At 36.0% G+C, this 24,522-nt stretch overlaps 1 protein-coding gene across 5 annotated transcripts in view; it reads left to right on the forward strand.

Moving 5' to 3' along the window:
• The window catches only part of NALCN (sodium leak channel, non-selective), a 230,516-nt gene that overhangs the window by 102,531 nt on the left and 103,463 nt on the right, over positions 1 to 24,522 (forward strand). For all 5 annotated transcript variants that reach the window (XM_015639136.2, XM_015639156.2, XM_015639165.2 and 2 more), the window contains 2 exons: positions 16,544 to 16,675; positions 23,008 to 23,175. In XM_015639136.2, coding sequence (XP_015494622.1) covers positions 16,544 to 16,675; positions 23,008 to 23,175 — 300 coding nt within the window. The remainder of the gene's footprint in view (positions 1 to 16,543; positions 16,676 to 23,007; positions 23,176 to 24,522) is intronic.

Here is a 24,522-nt window from a genome sequence, read left to right on the forward strand (position 1 = left end):
GTTCTCAGAATTAATGATGTAGTATGCTTCAGCAATTCCAAGAATTGCTTTTTTTATTTCATTAATGGAATTAATGGAATTTAATTACATTAATGGAATTTACCTTTCTAAATCCATTTGACTGCTTTGAAACTCCTGACCTCTAAGAAAACTCTTCAGTGTTTTTGAGTGTACTGAGTTTTCATAAACCAGTAAGGAGTTTATATTGAGACAGGTAAGTATATATATGACTCATGTTTTATGCCAGGAACTTATTTATTTTTGTGGATTGTGATAATGCAAGTGTATTAAAAAAAAAGGTATGGACTTGCATCATCATTGAAGTGACAGGATGGTAAACCATTGCAGTTACTTTTGCAGATCAGTTGGAAACTGCCTGTACTAATGCTGACACTGAAGTTCCTTTTTGACACAAACCCCCCCACACACATTGCAAATTAATGTACAGTTTAACCTGTACACACTGTTTCAGTTCATCATTAATCATTATATATACAACCTGTAAGGTTAATCCTGCTGGTTGTTTAAAAGACTAATAAGATACAGTGTGCAAAGGGTGAATAATGGAATAAAACTGCAGCTTAGAAGGGGATGTATGGCAGTGATAGATACCATTTTAATTTTAATGATTTTATTCTTTGCACTGGTGGGATAGCAATATTAACTAGAAATTAATTTTAAAAATACTTAAAAGCCTTAGGGGTGGGAATGAGGGCAAGAATAGATAGCTATGCATAGGTATGGTTGTACAGACATAGACATAGAAGGAATGGAATTTATTTGGCAGTCTTATGAGTCTGGCAATTAAATGAACTGATAGGAGTTGATCACCTTAGGCACTTTATAATCAAAAGAAAAAGGCATCAACAAGAGGTAATTCATGTAATTTTAAGACAGTCATTGATGATAACTCAAAACCTTGGTCATTTAAATGTTAATATTCCAGCTGAATTCACAGTGGAAATACTGAATAGCATAGTGTGGTAATGCATTTTCGATAAGCCTTACTCTTCCTATAGGTCTAAACCACCATCATGGTCATAATGGGAAGCATTCAGTTTTGGATGTATTTCAATTCCGTAATTAAAGAGATGATTTTCAAAAAAGACTAATTTCTTTGTATTGATACAGTCAAAATTATATAAATCTATCACATTAAAAAAATCCAGAAATTCTGTAATTTCCCATTTTTCAGGAATGACTGTAAATGAAAATGTTATTGATGTGACAATTTTTAAAAGTGCTATAGATCTTACTTGGAAAAATAAAATAAGCTGAATGATTTTCAAATAAGAAAACATCTAAATTTGCAGAACTTGCACCAATATTGTCAGACATATTATTAGTTTGTTTTATCATTTAATTACAGTATACTTCTACTTTTCTAAAGTCTTATGAGATACCTTAGAATTCCATTGAGAATTATTAAATAAGAATTATATTTTACAAATATAGGACAACCACATTTTTCTATCAAAGGATATTCCTTTGTTGTTCAAAAAAATGTTTGATGCTCATATTTTTGAAGAAATCCTTTGAAGTTCACTTCAATAGAAACTCTTGCCATACAGACCAGACAAGATTTAGTTTACTAATTAGCTGCTTCATTTTGATTTAGCATATAACAAAATCAAATCACAATTATAGATTTTTTTAGTAATTAAACTTTTAAAAACAGCTGTGTATGTGCTGATGGCAAACTTTTAACCTGCCTTCTATTATTTAATTTTCTTTCTTATTAATTCCCAGCCTGATTTAATGCTCTGTGTTTTCAGGCAGACAATGCACTCACCAGCTGAAGAGCAGGAGCTGGAAGTGAGGCTCATACAAATCCTTTTTGTAGAATGATTTTCATAGCCCATGAACAGTAATTTCCCTACAAGATCCCACCACAGTTCTGTCAAACACTCTTACAAAGTTCACCATGGTACTAAACCCGTTTTTCCTCCTTTGCTCTTCTGCTTTTCTGTCCTTCCCTGGTGTGAACATTTCTTAAATTCTTCCCTGTATGTATGCTTTCACATCAAGAAAGTATATTTGAAGGCAAAATTCATTAAAGGAAATATGGGAATAACTTTTGAAAGAATGGGTTATAGGGAGAAGAAATTTTGGGGTTTTTTAAAAGTTCGGGAATTTGTAGGAAAGGAAAATTATGTATTTTCTTTACTCTCTCTTACTTGATCAACTTCTTTCTAGCCATGTCTCTTCTCAGTATTGAGGTCATTCCACAGAATTTATGATTTTCATTCAAAATCACACATTACCTTATGTGTCTCTATTGTCTTTACTGCTTGTTCAGTCCTATTTATTTTGTGTAATCACATCCATCTCTAGTTGCAGTCAGTGAAGCAGCTCTTGTTTAGGTAGTGCTAAAGCTGTCAGTGTTATAAATCAGCTTTACAAGCAACTGAACTGCTCTTTTAGTTTGCTGGGTATAGATGAGCAGAAGTTAATACAGCTCTGTGAAGCTGAAATGGTGAAAGGAGTCCAAAAATTGCCTTGTACCCCTCTACACACAATCTCCCAGCCTTTGAAAGAAGACATATAATACCTGCATCTGGTGCATCTGTTGGTTTGTCTTTTGTAGGACCTGCTTGGCTTTATGCTCTATGTCCATAGTTACTGCATAATTACGTGCAGTAACACTGCACATTATGCTTATTTCTTTTTATATGGCACCTAAATTTTGAACTCTTCTTAATCTTATTTGGAAAAACATAAAAAAAAAAACCCACTGGAAATTGTGTGGATATTTCTAGAATATAAACAGAAGGTTGCAGTCTCCTTTGTCGTATGACTACAGCATCTCCAAGAGATTTACGAGACATGATTCCAGCGTGGTCCAGTCCAAATCCAACCTTAACATCATGAATTTTTTAGAAAGTGGGGAAATAATTTCTTCTGCTACTACCTGTGAGATGGAAGCAATTAAAAACAATAAATGTATTTTCATTCTGGGATGCTACTGTGTTTCATCCAAGCCACTGAGTAGTCATTCCATATCCTTTTCGTTAGACAGGTCTAAGCACTGATTTTACCTTACTGAAGGAAAAAGGGATATCACAATTTGACTGCAGTAAAGATAATGTGGCAGATAAAGCTGGATGCTTTGCAAGAAAAAGGGAAGTACAAAGCCAATCACTGTCCCTTGCCCTCTGAATTAATGGCAATCAAAATCTCTGATTAGCTCTGCTATCCCCCTGCCCAAGGCAATAGAGCCTAAATTGTCCACAGTTTCCAGTGATATTTCAGGTAGGAAGAAATACTTCTGTTCTCTCTGTGTCAAATTTCATTTGATTGGAAGCCACTTTACTAGAAAGTAGGTTTTGAGCCTAAGTGCAAAAAATATTTTTTTTGCTTCTAATTATTCATCTGATCACTTCTTTAATGGAGCATTTGATTTATTTCAAAGTAATCTCTGCTTTTTATATGTAAATCACGAGTTTGAGAGTGTGCTAATTAAATTATGCAAGGAAAATGCAAGGAAAAACTGTTCTAATCAAAAGGTGGAAATTCTGTTAAAATGTTTGATATTTATTTATATAGGCTTCCAAAGGAGGTAGCAATTGATAGTCTGAACTGCACTGTACACCATGTTCCCAAGGCAAATGCAGAACATACAGTAACTAAGAAGATTAATGTACTCTGTGAGGCAAGGCATTGCAATCAGAAACCAATAATCAATATAAATGACCAGTATGACCCAGGAAAAGATTTTCATTAATTCTGGGTAGAGTTGTCTTAATTGCCTAAAGTACACATTTAGCACCTTTTAATTCAGAAGGGGAGTTACCAAAGAACTGAAGTATTCTAATTTTTCTAATGCTGATCAAGTCTCTAAATTTTAACAGCTCAATAATACCAAAGCTGTGAAAAACCACTGAAATTTAGCTCAGCCATGTAAAGAATTTCAAAGCACACATGTTATAATAATTATTGTACTAAGATAAAAAGCTGTAATAAGTACCAAGAGGATATAAGAAGCTCTAGCTGTATATAAAACTTTTCCATGAAGGAGGGTTTTATCTTTGTGTGTTTTCCAGGAAAGACAATGATAATACAAAGAAAACCCACTAAATAAATGTTCCCGTTCATGAATAAATACTTTTTAAAAATCTCATTTTCCAGGCTCTCATGCTGTTTGGAAATACAGACAGCAGATTGTCCAAAGACAAAAGTAGATGCATCCACATGTATATTTTGATGTTAGAAAAGGAATTTAGATGGACATCTTTTTTTGCTGTTTCCATGTCAGAAAAGCAAAAGCTTCCTTGAAACATTTGGATTTAATTCTGTTTCACCATCATTTCTTCAAAATGAAAAAAATTGTTCCCCATCTCTCTTTTTCTTTTATTGTTCTTCTTTTCTCTTAAATTGTTTGTGCTTTCTCAGTAGTTGGGAGTTTAAAATAGCACTTCATCATTGTACAAGAGGTTGCAGGCAAATAGAAATTCAATCTCTGCTAATCATGAATTGCTCTCTATGTTGTTTTTCCACAAGCCCATAAGTAAAGATATGCCCTAAAGTCTTCCTAGCAGCAGGATTTACATTTCAGTCCTCCAACTCATTCTGAGTACTGTAAGCTCTTTCCGGCCTTCTGTCACTTTATACAGTCAACAGAACACCCACCCAAGTCATTCATGAGACACAAACACTATTGTGAGGAGAACTGGGTGACAGCACATGTGGCCAGCACTGAGCCATGTCCCCCACAGAATATTTGCAGAGTTAGTAGATACCAACTTTGATATGAGCAACTCGCTCCGTGGAGTTGGCACAGCCACAAAACAGAATCTGCGCTGAATTCTTGAGCACATGGTTTAAACTCTGAGGGGGCAAACAAAGAGAAGGGCAGGCAGTGCATTTCACTATTCTCTAGCACGGCTGCACCTGTCTTGGTACATGGGTAATTTCCTAAAAATAATATAAAGAATTCTGAAGGATTTCATGATGATCCTAAATACTAATTGCAGAATGAGGTGCAATTCTTACATTACAGTCTACTGCTCTTTCAGCTCATGAGTTAATCATTATAATAATAGCAACCTTTTCCTTCATATTTATGAAACAGCTAGTAAATGTACAATACTGCAATAACATAAAAATAAAAATTATTCTAATTAATTGAGAAATAAAAGGCCAAAGAAAACAGAGGCAGTGAAAATGGCCGATTCACACCTGGTTAATAAATAGCATTTCAGAGAAATGAGTCTTGAATTGAAATGTAAGTGAAAGAGTAAGTATTCTATTGAAGCAATTTCAGGGAGGCCTTCCAGGTGAGATCTTCAAAGGCATATAATTCAAGGAACAAGTGTTAATTGAAAATTGTTGGAAGTGAAGTTCCTGGAGTTCTAAAACATAAAAGTTACAGAAATTTTGAAGGCATTGAAAAAACCACAGCACAGGTAGTCTCCAAATTCTTTCCATCATCACTCACCTTCCCTGAAATCTGGGGGAAAGTTGAAGCCCTGTAATAATCAATTACTTGTCAAAATTATGTTTAGTGTGCATCTGAAGGAGTGAGCAATATATTCGGTATCACAGCTCATAAATGCCACAGCTTCTAAATATTAGCAATATTTAGAATGTTGCAATAAATGGTAGGGAATAGATGTAGTGTTAGAGATGGTGCTATCTTGCTGCAGAGTAAGCCAAACATTATTACTTTTTTGTTTTTCTTTTGTGGTCAACATATTTTCAAAATATAAATATGAAAACATAGGAAATGTCAACATTGTTGACATACATAAAATAGAAGACTATATCTAGAGGATTTGGCAACAATATGTAAACACAGATAACGCTATAATGCAGATAGTAAATCAGCTGGAGTTTTCAGAGAAGAAATTAGAAAATACAGGTTAAAAATGTCAAGTGCGTCCATTTTAAGGTGATTGACTGAGGACAGCATCAGCAATTGGCTATAAATTTGGCCTGCCCTATAAGTGTCTATTTATATAAATGTATATACGTGCATACATATATTGTTTATGTAATTATGTACTTCTGTGCTGTTTATCCATAATGTGAGCAGGTGGGAGTGTGTCTATACCTCTTCCTGTACCTGAGGTTCACAGACTGCCTAAGCTTGGAAGACATCACAATGGGACTTCTGCTTCAACCTCCCTGCTCAAGCAGGATCACACTAGAGCACGTTGCCCAGGATTGTGTCCAGAGGGTTTTGGATATCTCCGGTGAGGGAGACTCCACAACCTCTCTGGGCAACCTGTTCCAGTGTGTGGTCACTCACATAGGTTAAATGCATTAAGGTTAACACATATAAAATGCATTAAGGTTAAATGCCTTTTAATATATATTAAATGCACTTAAATTAAACATGTTTAGCATTGTGATTTTAATCTAGTTCAGTATTTTTTATTGTGAGAGGAAAAAAACTTTTACGCTTTCTCTTTGCAAATACTCTGGGACTAGGGAGCATATTAATCCCCATAGGACAGGTAGGTGGTTAATTGCACTTTAGTATAGTAGTGAGTGAATGTCCACCTTACAGCTTTAATGAAGTCACTAGATATAAAATAAAAATTAATTTGGCCTATTTAATTTCACATTTTAGTCATTAATTATTTTGACTCATATTTTCTGAATTGATCTGTATTGCTATATTTAGGAAAAAGAATAAAACTTCATATTATTTGGGTTCTGTTTTGCATTTCATACTATGTAGATTTAGAGAAAATTGCTGCTGAGGTGATGATATACTTATTAACAGTTCTAAAAATCTGACAGGTAGGTAACAATTTCTATGCATTGTTGTTATTGTGAACAATTTAAATAGTATTTTTAGATTTCTTTTATGTTGCAGCAGCTGCTCTCAATTTCTCTAAGTCAGATTGCAGTTGCTGAAAGGCTGCTTACTTCCTCTCTTCTTGCAAAGAAAATGACATACTGTGTTAGCTGATTTATAAAGTGGTGGGGAGGAGAGTCGTTTAGTTTCAAAGAAGCCATTATTTAATGTATTTTTAGGGCAGAAGAGTCACCATTTTCTTTTTTGACTGTTCTGTTAGAAGTTTGTGGGAGGAGAAAAGTGGCTGCTGTTAGTAAGAGGCATAGAGAAGTGTATCTATGCTACTGCTTTATCCTCTTGTTGCAGGATGTGAATTAACAGGATGCAGCTAGTCTGAAAAAGGCATATGCAACACATTCTTTAGCCCTATGGCAGAAATAGAAATTTGGCTTTCAAACCTAGGATGTAAGGGGAAAAAATGTATCTAATTTCTGACAGAAACTTTAGCTTTAAAAGCTTGGTTACTCAAAAACCTCTAAGTTTTCATTTATCTTCATTAGGCTTTCTATCATTATTTCCATTTGTTTGCTTCCTAAGTGTATATTTTCTTGTTCTTGCTGTGTTATTGACTTTACTTTGTTCCTTTGATCAGAATTCAGTTTGCCTTTTTTAAAGTAGCTTTTAATTTTCAAATAAAAATTAGCTATGCTAAAAAGCAGGAGAATCTGTAAATATGACAGGTTAATGACTGTTCTGTCGTTTCAAATGTTGTGGAGACATTTAGATTATTGGAAGATCTTAACTACTTCTGATTCCTTTATGATTTTAGCTATACCATGTCATCTGAAAATTATGTGTGTTGCCTTAAAACCATATTGTGGTAGCACAGAATCCCATGCTTACTGACTGGAGAACATATTTGCATGTCCTGAAATGTTACCTTTATTCAGTAATAGTCCCATTTCCAGCTTATTTTGAGGCTGCATGATAGAAAGCCTTGTGAAAACACAGATAGGGTGGCTGCCTTGAGTTTTTTATCCTGATCAGATGTGGTAGAAGGTGGAAAGAGAAGCACAGTAGAGCGAAACTTGCAGAATATTTTATTAGCCACAATAATATACTGTCTATAGTGCTCTCTCTGCTAGGCCAGTGTCACCTCTGCTGCAGGCAGAAAACATTTATAGAAGAGTTTCCAAATGCATGTTCTAAAACTTGGAAGAGTTATGAAATTTGTGTTTTCGGGACCATTTTCTTCCTTTGACTATCACTATACCACCTAAATTATCTCCTGCAGCTGATAACAGAGGTTCTGTGCTAAGGTTATCTGAAAGTAACATAGAGTTTCTAAGGAGATTTTTCATTGGACTGTGGATCTTAAAGGGTCTTTACATTCATCTCTACTATATCACTACCCTAAGAACTTCCTCTCTATTATAATAAAATTGTTAAAGCAAGTCTTTGTAGACAAAATTGCTGAAGAACCACCCTGCTCTCATTGCGCTGGGACACTCAGCCTGTACTGTAAAGCCAAGACTTCCCCCTTGACATCATCAAATATCTGAGTTGTGGCTTTTGACTTACTTCCTTTGCAGTGTCTAAAAGCCACCTCTTCCAGCATCTTTAAAACTCCTTCACCTTTTTAACTCAATGAAGTTGCATTAGTTGAATTCATCTAGCATTGAAGTTCCTCTCAAATACAGTAGGTGGTATCTTAGATTTACAATGTTTCTTAATGTCCCACACTGATATATAACTGCATCAATATCAGGTTTTAAAAAGCTTGTTCCCATAAAATTTCTGGTTAATGCTAAATAATTTTCAGAAATGTTCAGATTGCAGAGCATGGGAATAATTGCTAAATTCTCCTCACAAGTATATCTTTGTCAGGCAGTCATAAAGTAAGTTGAAAGCAAAATGGTTTATAGAAAATTAGTTACATACTTGTAAAAATGCTCCACAATGTACTGCAAACAAAAGGGAAAATTTTCTGCAATTTCACAATTTTGTACTTGCTCAGATGGCCATTAACCAACATGATGAAAATCAAATTTATCCTATTCACGCTATGAATTATCTGTGATTAGCAGTGTATAGAATGTGATTTTCTAAAGCTTCTTTCATATTCAAGGTATCTTCAAGCACTTTGCAAAAAAAAATAAGAGATGAAATAAACACCATAAGTATACTAAACATGTATGGGATAAAAAAACTTGCCCTTTTCTTTAGGCCAGGATTGAATCTTTGCTTATTGACTCTCAGAAATATCATGTCATAGAATCCTAAAGTCAAGGGGATTTTGCTATTTCTAGTCTTGTACATTATAATAGTTTCTGAGGCGCTTGATGCGTCCTGCTTTCAACATTGAATCAAGAATGACTGGCAATCATGTTCCTTTCTTAGTGGTGTAAATTCTACACACACACCTTAAACTGGCCTTGCTCTATAAAACCCATAAAAACTCTTCTGAACAAGTTTTCTGTATTCTGTGATGCCCAGATAACTCCAGATAATTGGGCTTTATGGAGTGAAATGGTACCATAAGATTTGCAGTTCTGTTCCAGAATGCATCTTCACACATCAAGGTGATTCCGTGAATGGAAATAAGCTGGGACTTGCATTTGCCTTTGTGTCACTGCAGTGGAAGGATCATGGCTCCAACAGGCCCATAATTAAAAAAGGCTGGATTAGCACAAATGTAAGCTTTTCAGTTGCTGTTCAATAATTATCATCCCAACTCTTTTGTGCACATCTAAACAACTTTAATAAATCAAATCTAACTACCAGAAAGGATGGTCTTCCAGTAGGCATGTAAAGACAGGAGTACAAATAACATACAGCATTATTATTTATAATGATGTGTGTAAACTGAACCACAGTGATCATGTTGCCAGTATAATGCCTTTAAACAGGTATAGCTGGAAGCTTGGCTGGGATCTTTTAGCAGGGTCTAGCTTCCTTGTGCAAATAGCAAAAGCCAATGAAGACAAAAAGGAAGTAAGAGCCTTGTCAGAGCCATTCCATTATGACACAGAGGAGGAGATGCTAAAGGTTTATGAAGCATTAAAGTTTATTTAAAATCTAAAGAAATACAGATACGACTGCATTTTTATGATTGATGAATGCATAATTTAAGAGTATCAAAATGTGGAAAGGAAGCTGCTTACCCATATAAGCAAATGATTACCAAAGTCTTTTAGTTAAATTATGTTTACACTGTTTATTAATTGGTTTGGTACTTTTCAAGAGCTACCCTGCCAGTTTCACAATTATGCACTCAAAGCTTTTCACACACTAAATAGCCAAAGTAAGGAAAGTTTTTCTACATATCAGATCCTCACCATGTCTTTCTCATTACTAAGTTTGATGTGTTTGTAGGTAATTTTTTATTCTTCAAGACTATTTGTTTTTTGTTTTTTTTTTTCTTAGACCACCACCAAGACTGTTAGCATTATCAGATGCAGTCTAAATTTCTGTAGCTCTAAACTGAAACCACTGAGCCCTTTGAGGACACCTTTTTCAAGGTTTCACACAATAATATTAATTATCAGCTGGGTCAGTTTTGAGTTAGTAATATCAGGGTAATATGGCTCATGGGTTCTTGCATTGTTAAGTCTGTCAGATGCTACAAGTTTGCAAAGTGTACCATCTTGCTTGGTAAGTAAGACCTATTATGGACTTGAAACAAAAATCCTATATGAAGGATTTTTGGTGATACAATGAGTGACCTGATGTACATATCAAGCCCCCAAAGGGAATCTAGCATTAGGAAAATGTAGTTTCATATTCAGTAATTCCAGTTTACTTAGTGACTGCATTTCACATGGACCACTGCTTTCCTGAGCCAGCGTCTGTGGCTCTGGCTGTGCAAAGTGGCAGTTGCTGTGGATATTCTCCAGGGCAGTGAGCTGGCAAAGGCAAATTTATGTCACTCATCCTTCCTCTGCCATGCAGGAACATGGGAGGAGTATTAAAGCAGTGTGCCCCATTCTGATACTATGAGAGTGACATAATACTGCTTTAGGCCATGCATGGTAATGCTCTGTAAGACTAAGTGAGCCAGGTAGTCTCTACCTGTCAGCAATTGCAGTGTCATTACTTGAGTTTTTGGGTCAATCTGGGATATTTCATACAGTTTTTCATTCAGAGTTCTTCAGCTGCACCAAGCATGTCCCTAGTGTTAAAGAAATTAGTAGTATCTAAGAAGTCTTTTTTGCATTTATGAAATTCCCATCTAAGCACAAAACAAATCCTTGGCTCCTTTTTGTGTTTCCAAACAATGAAAGAATTTGGATGATTAACAGTTTGCCATGTACTGGTTTTTAGGGCCACTGCATCTCTAATGCACTGTGCCATACAGGTTCTTCCGTGTCCTGGACACTGAGAATTAGCATCCTGCATAAAGTCAGATGCCAGTATTATAGGTAATTCATAGCAAATGTAAGAAATTCATCGCTGTTGTAGTTGATTGATGGCAGCAGCAGGGCATTTCACTTGAGACTTCTTCAACACAGCTAATCTTAAATCCAATTTAATATTAGATACAATTTACCATGTATCTAGCTGACAGCAACATCAGAACATTTCTTTCATCTCATTCCTACACAGCTTAGGAAACATACATCCAAGGGCTAAAAAAAGGTCAGTAAATTAAACAAGAACAAAAATTGGCATTATATCTCCTCTTTCAAGTTTGCATGGAAAATTTTCCATGCCTATGTGCTCTGAAAAGGGCTGTAATCCAAATGATACACTGCTGATCCGATGATCCAAAATGACTTTCAGGGCTTGGGAAAGAGCTGTGGACTAAATTCAGCTTTCATTTAGGCCTCATTCCAAATACAGAAATACATAAAGAGACAGTGGATTCTCATGGTCGAACATAGCAGCAGAGGTGTGTCTGAACTGTTTTAAGGGTGCAAATACAAATTAAAATTCTGTGATGCGGAAAAAACAAACTAAGGCAGATTAGAGTAGGGAGAAAGCTGGGCACAGTAGGTGTGTGGGTGAGAGTACTGTGATTGATCTCCTAAAGATACAGCAGTCTGTCTGAGTCCAACAGCAAAGCTGCTTATCATGCCCAGCATTTGTGACAAGTGAGCAGCTAGATTCTGACATGACGTAAAAGAAAATCAAGAAACACAGATACCAATCTTACCCCCATGAACTGGCCAGTCCTGGGATTTAAAAATAACAATTTTTTTTTTTTTTTAATCTCCTCAGCATAGCATTTTAGCTGTGTGTGCGGTGGAGGTATTTGCTCAGATACCTCTACCTTGCTGGCCTTCTGTGCTCTCTGTCTCTCTGCCAGCACCTAGGTGCTTTTATTGTTCGTCCCCACAGTTACCTTAATTTGTTGCCTCAGCCAGCTGTTCCTGCCTTCACATTGCCTGTGCCTGGCTTGCATCCTGTGTGAGCCTCCTTCCTTATTATCTTAATGTTGAATCACGTTATGCCAGGGTAATACTTTCTACTAGCTAAATAGTCTCTTTTCAGTTTAATTGAGAAGGTGACCTTGATAACAAGCTTTATTGAATCTTACTGGAAAATAAATGGTGCTGCAAAGAGTCCAGAGAAGGGCAAGGACCCTGGTAAATGGGCTGGAGCAGAAGTCTTACAAAGAGGGAGCTGGGGATGTTTAGCCTGGAGAACAGGAGGCTTGAGGAGGACCTCTTTAACTACTTGTAAGGAGATTTTAGTGAGATGGGGGTCAGTCTCTTCTGCAGGTTACAAGTGACATGATGAGAGGAAATGGCTTCAAATTGCACCATGGGAGGTTTAAACTAGATATTAGAAGAAATTTCTTAATGGAAAGGGTGGTCAAACATTGGAATAGACTGCCCAGGGAAGTGGTGGAGTCACCATCCCTGGAATTTTAAGAAAACCTGTGGCTATGTCACTTGGGGACACAGTATAACAGTGAACATGGTGGTGGTGGTGCTAGGTTAGACTTGATGGTCTTCAGTCTTTTCCAACTTTAAGCATTCTGTGATTCTATGAACCAAACTATGATTAGGATATTATTTCTGTTATTGCTATTTATCTTCCAGGATTAAATATGCCACTGCAAAATCTTTTTATGACTGTCTGTTCTGGTTCTGGCCAGGACAAGATTAGTCTTTGCAGTGGCCAGAACAGGGCATGACTAGAACCTGGAGATTATTCTGTACCACCTCATGTCATTGCTGGGGCCAGGGGGGAAGGAGTCCCTTGCAATGAGAAGAGTCTCCTTCCAGAGGGAGTGGCAGGGGGAGTGCTCAGGTAATTCTGATTCTGAACATTTTGCATATGATTCATTCACCTCTCTCTTGTATGCTTGTTATTAATGTTGTTGCTGTAACTGTTCACTTTCTTATCTCATTGCCATCTCCAGTAAATTGTCCTTAGTTTGCAATCTTTACCTTGTGTGCCTTCAATTCTCCTCTTCAGCCACCAGCGGGGGAGGGGGACAGGGGGAGTGAGCACGTGGCAGTGTGGTTTGGAGCACTAAACTGAGGAGTAGCATTCCTAAATCACCAGTGCCCAAAGGTACAGACTAGGGTGACAAAGTATGAATATATGTATATGCATATCAAGACAGTTTATGCATTTTTACTTTTCCTATATTACCATTCTGCTTCCCTGTGAAAGGAGATAAAAGTGCCTTTTGCAACCTCACTTACTAGTTTCTTTTAGCAAGTACTTTTACAATTGAGACAGAACACTTCATTATTTTGATGGAAATTTTAACACCATTAAAAATACAGTGTAAAATATGCAGAGAGACTATCTGGTTAGAATTTGTGTGAAATGGAAATATAAAGGATAGAATGACACCTGTTTTGAATCACACCACTGAAAAAAAGGCATGATTGACGCCAGTAGCCCTACCTTTAATTATTGTATTCTTATAGCTTGAGTTGTGGATTAAAAAGCAAGACCTCATTTAGCCACTATTTTGGTGAATTACATGTGCTTTAGGTATTATTAAGCCCTGCTTATTCTGTAAATTTCTGAATGTAAGGTTTATCTCCTAAACCTCTCTTTCTAGAATAGAATATACAACCATTTTATGTCACTAGGGTCAAAAGAAAGCCATCTTGCATGAGAAGGGTTTGAGCTGTCTTCTGTCTGCAATGCTAAAAAAGTCCAGATATTAAGAGACAAGAGGCAATTCTATCAGCTTGTATGCTTGTAAATATGTCTGTCCTTAAATATGTCTGTCTCCATTCAGCTTCAATTTAAGCAAGCTGTCTTAAATTCCAGTGGAATTGAAGAGGGGATGAATTCTTCAGTAGGCAGGCATGAGGCTTTGCTAAAAGCTGAGCAAGTACTAGTCTTTGCAGCCTCCCATACATCCCATATTATGTACTAATTTCATCAAAAAAGAAACACACGACAACCCTGTATGAAGAATAGCTTGGTTAAGACTGAGCTTCAGGCAGGGTTAAACATAAAATGTTAATGCTAACAATTCATGAACAATCTCAGCTCATTAAAGACTGAGACAGTATTTTACAACGATATATATGAATTTTCTAACATGTCAATATATCTTTACAAATGTAAAAATGTGTGTTCCTTAAATTTTACATACTACTGAAGTAGATAATCTTTGAGATTCCTTTCAACCTAAACCATTCCATGATTCTATGAGTTTCACATTCACAAGTCTCAGTTCTCCTAGGGCAGTGTAACTACTCTGCTAGAAGGACAATACAGCAGAAAACAATCCAAGTTTCTGCACTGCAGTGGTAGTAACTTCCTAAAACATATACTGATGAGATCAGAATTTCTGGAGGGACCTCATACTTGCCAGGAAGGAGAAATTGTCAAGGTTGTGAGATTCAGGAGCATTCTCTTTTGCAATGACCATGAGAATGTGGAGTTCAGGGAGGAACAAAGCCAAAAGATGGGACCACAACCCTGGTGTTCAGACTTTTTCATGTTCAGTTTTCTGCTTGGAAGAATCCCACAGTATACAGTGATTATATACAGTGATTATATACAGTGATTATAGAATACTAGAGATTAAAGGTTCCTGAAGAAGTGATTGAAGGATCTTCCTCCTTCAAGTTTAAAAATGGTCTCCTTCCAAGAGTAGGAAATCAAACAAATGTGGCAGGAGGTCCACATAATTGAACCAGTAGCTCTGGACAAAACTCAGAATTGAAAAGGAAGCATACAAAAGATGGAATTAGGGCCAAGTGGCCCAGGAGGAATACAAATACCTATCTGAGAGCTGAGGTATAGGACTGAATCTTCCATGACACAACATGGAAGGCAGCAAGAAGGGCTTCTACATATGTAAGAGAAGCAAAAGAAAGACTAGAAAAATGTGTGCCTGCTGTTGAAAGGATTAGGAGACCTTACAAGGCAAGGCAATGACAGAGAAATGATTGAGGCCTTTTTCACCCATCTTGATAGGTAAGACTGACCTTCAGGAATCTCAAGCCCCTGAGTTTTAAGAGAAAGTCTGGAGCCATGATGAACAGCTGAACAAAACAAAATACTCTTCCACTGTGAAGGTGGTCAAACAGTGGAACAGGTTGCAGAGACAGGTTGCAAAGCCTTCATCTGTCAAGATACTCAAACTCTAACTGAACAAAATTCCAAAATACCTGCTCTAGCTGATTCTGCTTAGGCAGGCAGTGCCAAACTAGATCATATAAAGTCCCTTCCAATATAAATAATTATGTGATTATGTGAACATAAACCAGTACATGTACACAGAATCTTTAGGGGAAAGATGAAAGGAGGCAGAGTTCTTCTAAATTTTGAGTTCTGTTTTTCCTGAAATTTTTTAGGTACTTTTACATATAAACTCAGGAACAAATAAAAATGGTCTTTTCCACTGTAAGTGCAGCTTACACACAAAGACAAGGAACCATAATGGTACATAACTTACTCATATTAAAGACCTGAACTGTATTACATGTGGAAATTTGTAAAACAATATCAGTATTAATGACCATTAATTCAAAGACTTTTTAATGTAAAATAACAGTATGTTCTGTATGTTTGACTAATTTCTTCTGTGGCTTACCCAGTGAGGGAAGTGGTTAAGTTTTCAAGGTAATTTGTAAGTCCATGGTCTTTGTGGTGGGGCTTAGAAGTTACTTCTTTGAACTTCTGCATACATCTTATGTATCTCATCAGTAATGTTTTGGCATCTCACAGATGTAAACTCCTGGACAGTGCTCTGTGCCTCTTTTTCTCTTTCCTGTGTGGCTGCATCAGCAGTGACATAAAGCATTAAGTACACAGATACAAGAATTATCTGTGAGTACTTCATAGCTCATAGGCCCAGATGTGTATATCTACTGTATGTAGATGTGTTTAATTCATTTGGGCAATAGTTTGACATCAAGTGAATACCATAAAATATGTGTTTCTTGAAAAAAGCAGTACACAAGATAGAAATTATATAACTTTTTCCTGAACAATAAGTCATCGAGATTTTAATGAATAAATCATAATGCAGGAGTATTAAACGAGACCAAATGACTAGGTAGATGTGCTCTTTATACTTTAAAACATACTAAAGTAATGGATATCATATTAAATTGTAAAACTTCAGTAAGAAGTCAATTGGCAAATAAAAACTAAAAAGTAAAAAAAGAAAATCTCAAAACCTGCACATATAAACCCATTGAAGCAATATATTAAAACATATTTTAAAGAGTAATAAATTAGAATCATATGAAGAAGCTTTAGAGTAACATGATATTATAGTTGATTATGTTTTGACAAAGTAATAGGACTTTAAAATGCACATAGTTTGACTCCTTTTGATGATAAAATTTTCTTTTTCTTTTGTAGAAAATGATGAGGTCATCTGTGTTTCATATGTTCATACTAAGCATGGTTGCTGTCGATGTGATTGTTGCTGCTAGCAACTACTATAAAGGAGAAAATTTCAAGAGACAATATGATGAATTTTACCTTGCTGAGGTGAGTATGCTGATATGACTATCTGGGTAATTTTCAAGAGAAGCTAAAGTAAAAAATGTGACTGTCAAGAACCTTTTAGCATGTAATTTTTTATTCCCTTAAGCATTCCAAGAATACTTTGCTAACTTGTTCAACTTCCTCTGCCTGACAATGGCTGACAGCCCTATCTTACAACATTTTGAAAGGTAATTTCCTCAAACAAAATGTTAGCGGTCATGAGCTGAGGCTTAAGTATAACATCTGCTTGCAATGCATGGCTGCTGAGTTGCTATCTTTCTCTGTCAGAAGTGTAACAATCAGAAGAATATAACTTTAAGAAGATGACAAAACATTGCATTTAAAAAATATGATATAGAACTTCTTCCAAAATCATCTTTATTTTGTTTACATACTTAGCTGACAGAAGATCCATAAGCATAAACAAAATAGTGTTACAAACTGTCTGGCTTCAGCAATTGCAAGAACACATCACAAAAAAAAGATTTATGCAGTCATGAATTGTGTAAAGGAGGAGTCTGTGCTCCTGAACTAGTGAATTGGAGGCACAAGTGATATTCTGACAGGAGCCTGCTTGAGTCATTAGCTGGGCAAGGATCCTACTGTAGAGCATGCACTAGAGATCCTAGAACCTTGCCTGGACTGGGCACATTTCTACTTTATGCTCACTGCAGTTTCCCTGGCTTCAATAGTTACACAGTCCTTTAGAGCCAGAGGGGTCGTTCTTAGACTAGAACGAATGACAGAAGAATATTCCTGGTTGTTTCTCTGGTTTTGGTTGTTGTGTGGTTTTCTATATCTAAATATATTTGATATTCAGACTCACATGCCCAATTTTAAACCCTTCAGTCCTCAACAGTACAATACTTTATGAATCTCCTTTTATTAAGGAAGGTTAAGTTGGTACATATTTTTTATCTTAGTTTTAGAATTTGTATTTGATCTCTTAAAATTATATGAAGTTCATATATGAAGTTCACTGGTTCTGGGACAGAAATGAGAGCAAAAAAAACCTGTTAAAAACATCACCAGAGTCCAAACCTTTAAAAAAAGTACAGATTATAGACAGCAATGCTGCATCATTCTTCATTGTCTCTCATGCTGCTGGGGATTGCTGTATTTTGTATGAGTATTGAGTCAATGTTGTTGTGAGCAGCAATTACAAGAATAATTATGAAATGTGTTGTCTTATTTTATCTCAGCTTCTAAGACTATTTGAAGAACAACATGAACATTAAAATTATTATCATGAAAATAAGACATTGTAATAAAACCAGCAAATGCTGTGTTCTCATATAAAATGCTCCACAGATTTTAGAGCAGAATTGAGGACAGCGAAACTCATTTTAATCTCCATGATGGTTTAACCCCAGCCAGCAGCTCAGCCCCATGCATCCTGTTGTTTACTCTCCCTCAGTGGGATGGGGCAGAGAATGGTCAGAACAAAAGTGACATAACTCATGGGCTGAGGTAAAAACAATTTAATAGGTAAAGCAAAAGTCATGCACACAAGCAAACCAAGGGATTAATTCACCATTTCCCATAGACAGGGAAACTGTCTCCAGGAAAACCAGGCTCCATCAGCCGTACAACACTAACTTGGGAAGACAGTGTCACTTTAAATATCACCCCACTTCCTTCTTCTTCCTCTAGCCTTATATGCTTGACAAAACGTCCTGTGGCATAGGATAGCCTTGTGTTCAGTTGGGATCATCTATCCTGGCTGCTTCCCCCTCCCCACTCTTTGGGCGCCCCCAGCCTGATCACTGATGGGGTGAGAGGAAGAAAAAGCCTTGAGTCTGTACAAGCACTGCTCAGCAACAGCTGAAACAAGCACGTGTTACCAACACTGTTTCCAGCACAAATCCAAAATAGCACCATACAAACTATGATGGGGAAAATTAACTCTGTCACAGGCAAATCCAATACAATATCCTTGGCTGGAAACAAATAATTAAGTCAGCATTAAAGCCTGAGGCCATGAACTCTGCACAGCAGACATTTTTGCTTTGTGCCCAGGATGCAGCAAGTGGAGCCTGGATTCTTAACAAAATAGCATTCATTCTATTTATATTCAAAATAGGGAACGTTGCATGTCCTATTTCTATTTTGGTTCTGAATATATAGTATAATTATGCTTTTATTAATCAGTGCTAGAAACAATCTCTTCAACATTTATTTCAAATATAAAGTTTGCAGAAGATTTTTTTTTTCAGTAGAAATACTTGCCAGGGTTTATTCAAGGTGAGTATATAATGTAGACTAGTGTATTATAATTCTGTCCTATAAGCAATGTCCAGTTTTCCTTAACAATACATTTTTCTCTTTCTGCATAGCTTAGATAATTGATTTCTTAGTGGAGAGGTTGTCAGAAAACTCATTTTTTCATATTTTTATATTTCCAAGTATATGAGGTGAATTATTCTGGGATAGAGAAAGATGGGGTTTTTTTATTTGCAAACCATTTCTTATGTCCATAAATTGGATTTCCTGGTTTTGTTTCTCTTTTTTTTTTTAATCCTGTGATGCTTTTACTAGAGGCACTATAAAAATCAAACTAACAGAATCCTAGTATGTTATAGAAGGAACAAAGTATCACAAGAGCAGAAGAATAAAAAAAGAATCCTGAGAGAGAGGAAAAATTGATAAGCTGGCGTCATTTCCTATTTGGTTGTTGTGGAACTTCTTTTTTGTAGCACAAAGGGTGTACAAAGGAAATATTTCTAAGAGCCTTGAAGAAGCAGAATACTCAAACAATGCAGGTTATTCAACAGTGTTTGTCTGCTTGGTGAAGAGGATGAGTTGGAGCAGGATGCACTTGTGTTGCTCTGTCTTTTCCATTAGAGAAGGCTACAAAAAGCTTTCACTTCAGTGGGAGCTGACTTGAGCAGCCAACAGCAGTGAGGATTCACTTTGCTAAAGGAAATAGCCAGATAGACTACAGCAAGCATATCTGGCTTTCTGATATATTTTCCAGAAGTTATCTTGAAAGCTGCTGGTTTTAGGAGAAGACATGTCTAATAAAATATCTCACTTGGTCTATTCTATGTATCACACATTGTAGTGGCCTAGAATTGTAGAAATACATCTGCTTAAATTCAGTGGGCAAATCTACATGAATTTATTGAGATGCCCCATACCAAGAAATGAAACCTGTTTTCATTGTTGGAAAGATAAGACAAACCCAAGAAAGCAAAGGTTAAACAAGAAGATAAAAGAAAATAATCTATACCCAGATCCCATTGTTTGCATAATTTTGTATACCCAGTAGTAAATAAGAGGTTCTGACAGGCATTTCAGCTTGTATGCATCAGTTCTGCATATTAAGCAAAACCAGAATTTTAACAGGATGACTCAAAGCCCCAGCACAGTATCCTGGAAAGAGGAGAGCTTCAAACACACTTTGGTAATTTTTAATGAGGATGCTGACTTTAAGTGCTCAATACCTAGACAGAATAGTGATGGATGTTTGTTTTTATATGGGTCTTCCATTATAACATGTTACAGACTAGCTGTCTTATTTGAGTATGGTTCCTACAAATACTGTCTGAAGACTGGAGTCCAAAACCAGGTGTTCCTATATAGTTTCTCCTAGATTCCTTTTGTAACTTGTTCTCTTGCACTGCTGCCTTTGAGTAGCCTTTGCCTTGTCCTGGATGAGGGAAGGACTGAATGCTGTGTCAAATTGGGTAGTGAGGGAAATGCTAGAGGTCTGTGCCCTTAATTGCACTGATCCTCCTTGGAAGAATTCTTACCTTTCCTGACAGCTTGATAACCTTTTAAGTAGGACACAGTTACAAATTAAAAAAACAATGTCAGTGTTGAATACTGACTGATAGTGAGCTTTGCCTCTGCCAAAAAAAACGCTGAGTGGCTACTCAGAAAAGTTAATGTCAATGAAGGTGCTGTAAAATTTCCAGCTGGCCAAAAGGGACATGACTATCAGGGAAATGGCCCACTCCTGTTAGCTCCTCTTTGTCCTCCCCAAAGCAGAATTGGCAACATAGTGGAGGGTGGCTGCTTGGCAATTGCTTATGTGTTACACCTGTTTTTTCTGCTCTGTCTTCTTATGTGAGTTTGCTTTTGCCTTGTCTCTACAGCAATGAAAGGAATTTTTCCAACTTTAAAAAAAACTCATGAAACTATAAAATTGTATTGCATTTCACACCTAACAAAAAGTTCTAGTCAGATATTCTGAATCTTCTCCTGTAATTAATTACAAGGAAGGAAAAAAATACAAGCTCTGTCAGCAGGAAGACAGGTGTATAAATGTAATCAGATGTTATGCAAACCATTTGATACATTTTTAAGTGCCAGTGGTTTGAATTCATTTGACAAGTATGTGAAATGCAAATGATCCTGCCCACACATTTTTAGAATAAATTAAAATACACTTAACATCATATTTGTTAGTCTTGTTCTAATAGGAAGCCTATGTGCTCTGAAGTGTGTATGTGTGTATTTAAATGCCATTGTTATTCCACCTGCTCTGAGTTGAATCCCAGCTGCTTTCTAACCACTGTTCCATTTTGCCTAATTCAATGCCCTTCTTCTTTTAGGACTCAGTTAGCTGTTGTGTCATTAAAAGCGAGCTTTACTTCTAAGATTTTTTTTCTGCTACAACGTCTTCCTTGTGTCTTAGACATTTTCATGTAAAGCAGTAGTCTCTTCAAACCTGGCTCATTGTTCTCCTGGAGCTCTTTGAGATCCCAGAACACAGGCTGAAAAACTGACCAGATCCATTTGAGGATAAGGGCATAAATGTGCCCCTTCACTGTCTGTGAATGAAAGCACACAAATGTTTCTTAGTAGTCTTTCTTTCCTAAGAAAAGGAAAATCTCCTGATGAGATTTCTTGAGTGCTATAAAGCATTTTGACTCGATTTAATCATTCTGCGGACATTTGAATCTTGATAACTATTTTACATGCCTTGAGGAAGTCATATAATATAGCTAGTAGCACTGCTTGTAAATAGCTGTGTGGACTAGGAGAATAAACAGATGGCATAAACTTAAGTGTTTAATTTCCATCTCCAATCCTGCCTGTGACAGTCCTGTACACATAAAATACATAAAATTCTATATAGCTATCTCACAACCTCCCTCTTTCATGTTGATAAATATATTTTTGATGGACTGTAGAGTTTAAATTTTAAATAACGTAAATACTTAAGGCAGCATCACAGAGATTTTCATTGTCAGGGTCAGGATTAAAATCTTAGTCTCTAACTTTTTTATCCCCTGCAAATTTCAGTAGACCTCATGGCCCACAGTCAATTGGTCTCTCTCCATCTTAACAGACTAATAATGCTTGTCTTCAAAGGATATGTAAGCTACATTTTCTTTATTTGTACTGCACTTTGAAAGCATTACTTGTATTTAGATGTGACCTGATGTTACTTTAGTGTCTCTCTTTTAAGCCTCAGCTTGTGTAAAGGGTCAGAGAAGAACATTTCTGAGTCACAGAAAAGTATTTCCATTGCATATCCTGGCTGTTGGAAAGTGTGGAAGAGAGCATCTCAGAGTATATACAGTGGTAAATTAAGAAGGCACATGAGGAAGTGTGCCAGCCAGAAGGATTTTTGGTAGTGAGAGAAGATAAAATGAATCTTAAAGATGCAACCTCTGCTTTTTTTCAAACTGAACATTATGCATTTTACTGTGAAAATATTTCAAGAAAGGCCTCTGGAAGAATCCCATAATCATTCTCTACAAGTAGATTTCTTCCCTTGTAACTTTCCACTATCTCCAAGTTCTATAACATCATTATGAAAATTAACTAATTCTGGACTGAACTTTGAATTTCCTCTCCTTTTAAAATATTTTTAGTGTGTTTTTTTTTTTTTAAAAATTGTTTAATTGTTTAATGCTTAAAAAACATTACCTCTTTTCTATCTGTTTTGGTCCTCATATTACTATGGATGTTTTAGAAAACTGAAGTAGCAAATTTCAAACGTTGATATCTTTCTTAGATCTCTTAAAGTTCTTCAGAAATCTCATATGTGTAACTTAATATTTTGAAAGAGTCATAAATCATATTTTCTTTTTTATATATGTATTTAAAGTGAAAGGTCATCTGGATAGATTTATTACTTCATGCTTTCCAAATCATGAAATCTACCTGTCTGTGTTGACTCTAGAAAATTTTATGAAGTGTAGTTTTTTATTGTTCATTCTGATTAGAATATGGTGTCTTTTTATGAATATTATATTTTTATGAATATTATTAGATCTTTATTTTTATCATACAAAGCCCTCATACACATCATGACATAGAAACATCTAATTTAACTCAGTGTTTTGAATTCCTCTTTCTTATTTTGTATATTCGTCTAGGTTGCTTTTACAGTTCTGTTTGATTTAGAAGCTCTTCTGAAGATCTGGTGTTTGGGTTTCACAGGATACATCAGCTCATCTCTTCACAAGTTTGAGTTACTGCTTGTAATCGGAACCACTCTCCATATTTATCCAGACCTCTATCACTCTCAATTTACATATTTTCAGGTATGATCAGCTACTTCTACTTTCTACCCTATATAATAAATTAAAACGTTACCCATCCACATTTCACACAAATTTCAATTTTCTCACAGTATTAACTAATTTTGAAAATAACTTTAAAATAAAAAATCTCTGTTTTTAACTATAGTCATTGGGTGGATTTACAAAAATAGGATTCTTTCTAACCTTGCTGAGAAGTCCTTTCTGTTATCAGTAACTCCCATTTCTTATCTGAGCTTCACTGTTCAGTAAGTTCTGGTTTGTTTCTTCATTGTTCTTCACTGAGCCTTGACCTTTTACACAGCTGTTCACATCACCTTCCTGTAGTGCCCACTGCTCCTTTCCTGACTGCTCGCCCTGTGGCCTCAATTTACTTGCTGTTGTTTCTCCAAGTTTTTATCTCTGTGGGAATCACGTGCTAAGCTAAGTTACCATGGGTCTTCTGTAGTAATTTCTCCAGAATCATCCTAGGCTTGGGTTTTATAGCTCTTCAGCCACTCCTTAACTTGAGGGAAAATGTGTTTATTGAGGCTTTTCCTGCATTTTCACTTGGGTGAAGAGCAGGAAAGAGAGACAAAAAAAGACTGATTAATTCTGACTTATGATTCTTCTTGTCAGCCAGCCCAACCAATTCCCCATTCATCCTCCTTCAAGTGCTTAGGGCTGATCCCTAAAACAGAGTTTTGGTAGAAAGCACTGGGACTCATTATGTGTTACGTTCCACAGTGCTGAAGGAAGGATTTTTTTTTAAAAATATTTATTAAAGCCTTTATATCTGCTCATTATTCAGCAATGGATTGGCATGTGCATAAGTAAAACTCAAAAAGAGAAAATAATAAATCATCAGACAGTGTCCTGTCAATAAATATGATTAATTATAATGACAAATACTGTGAAAATGAATACTTCATGGGCGAAGCAGTCTCCCCAAGTGTGGGTTGAAACATAATGGCCTTTTCAGATTCCTGCAAATGTCATCCAGTATTTTTTCTAAATGGTTCTGCAAACTTCAAGAAAGATTTCTGGATGAAAAAATATATTTTGTTTTCACTTGATATAATTTGAAGACTTTTAAGTTGTTACAGCTTTTATTTTGCCATCCAAATATGTAGAATGTTGTTACTCAATGCAGCATGATACATCAAGGATGCAAGGAAGGATGATCTGTCAGGTGTATGCAATTTCACTCTTGTGTCAAAAGCACACAGGGAGTGTAGCTGGGAGCTCTCAGTTAAAGCAGTCAGCAATTTAGTTAATAATTGGTTGGTATTTATTAGGACATAGTCCACTTATGACTGGTGGTTTCTTTGTAAGAATTTTCAGCATAAACTATAAATGTTGGACTAAATG

Source organism: Parus major, chromosome 1, assembly GCF_001522545.3.
Source record: "Parus major isolate Abel chromosome 1, Parus_major1.1, whole genome shotgun sequence".
Taxonomy (NCBI): domain Eukaryota; kingdom Metazoa; phylum Chordata; class Aves; order Passeriformes; family Paridae; genus Parus; species Parus major.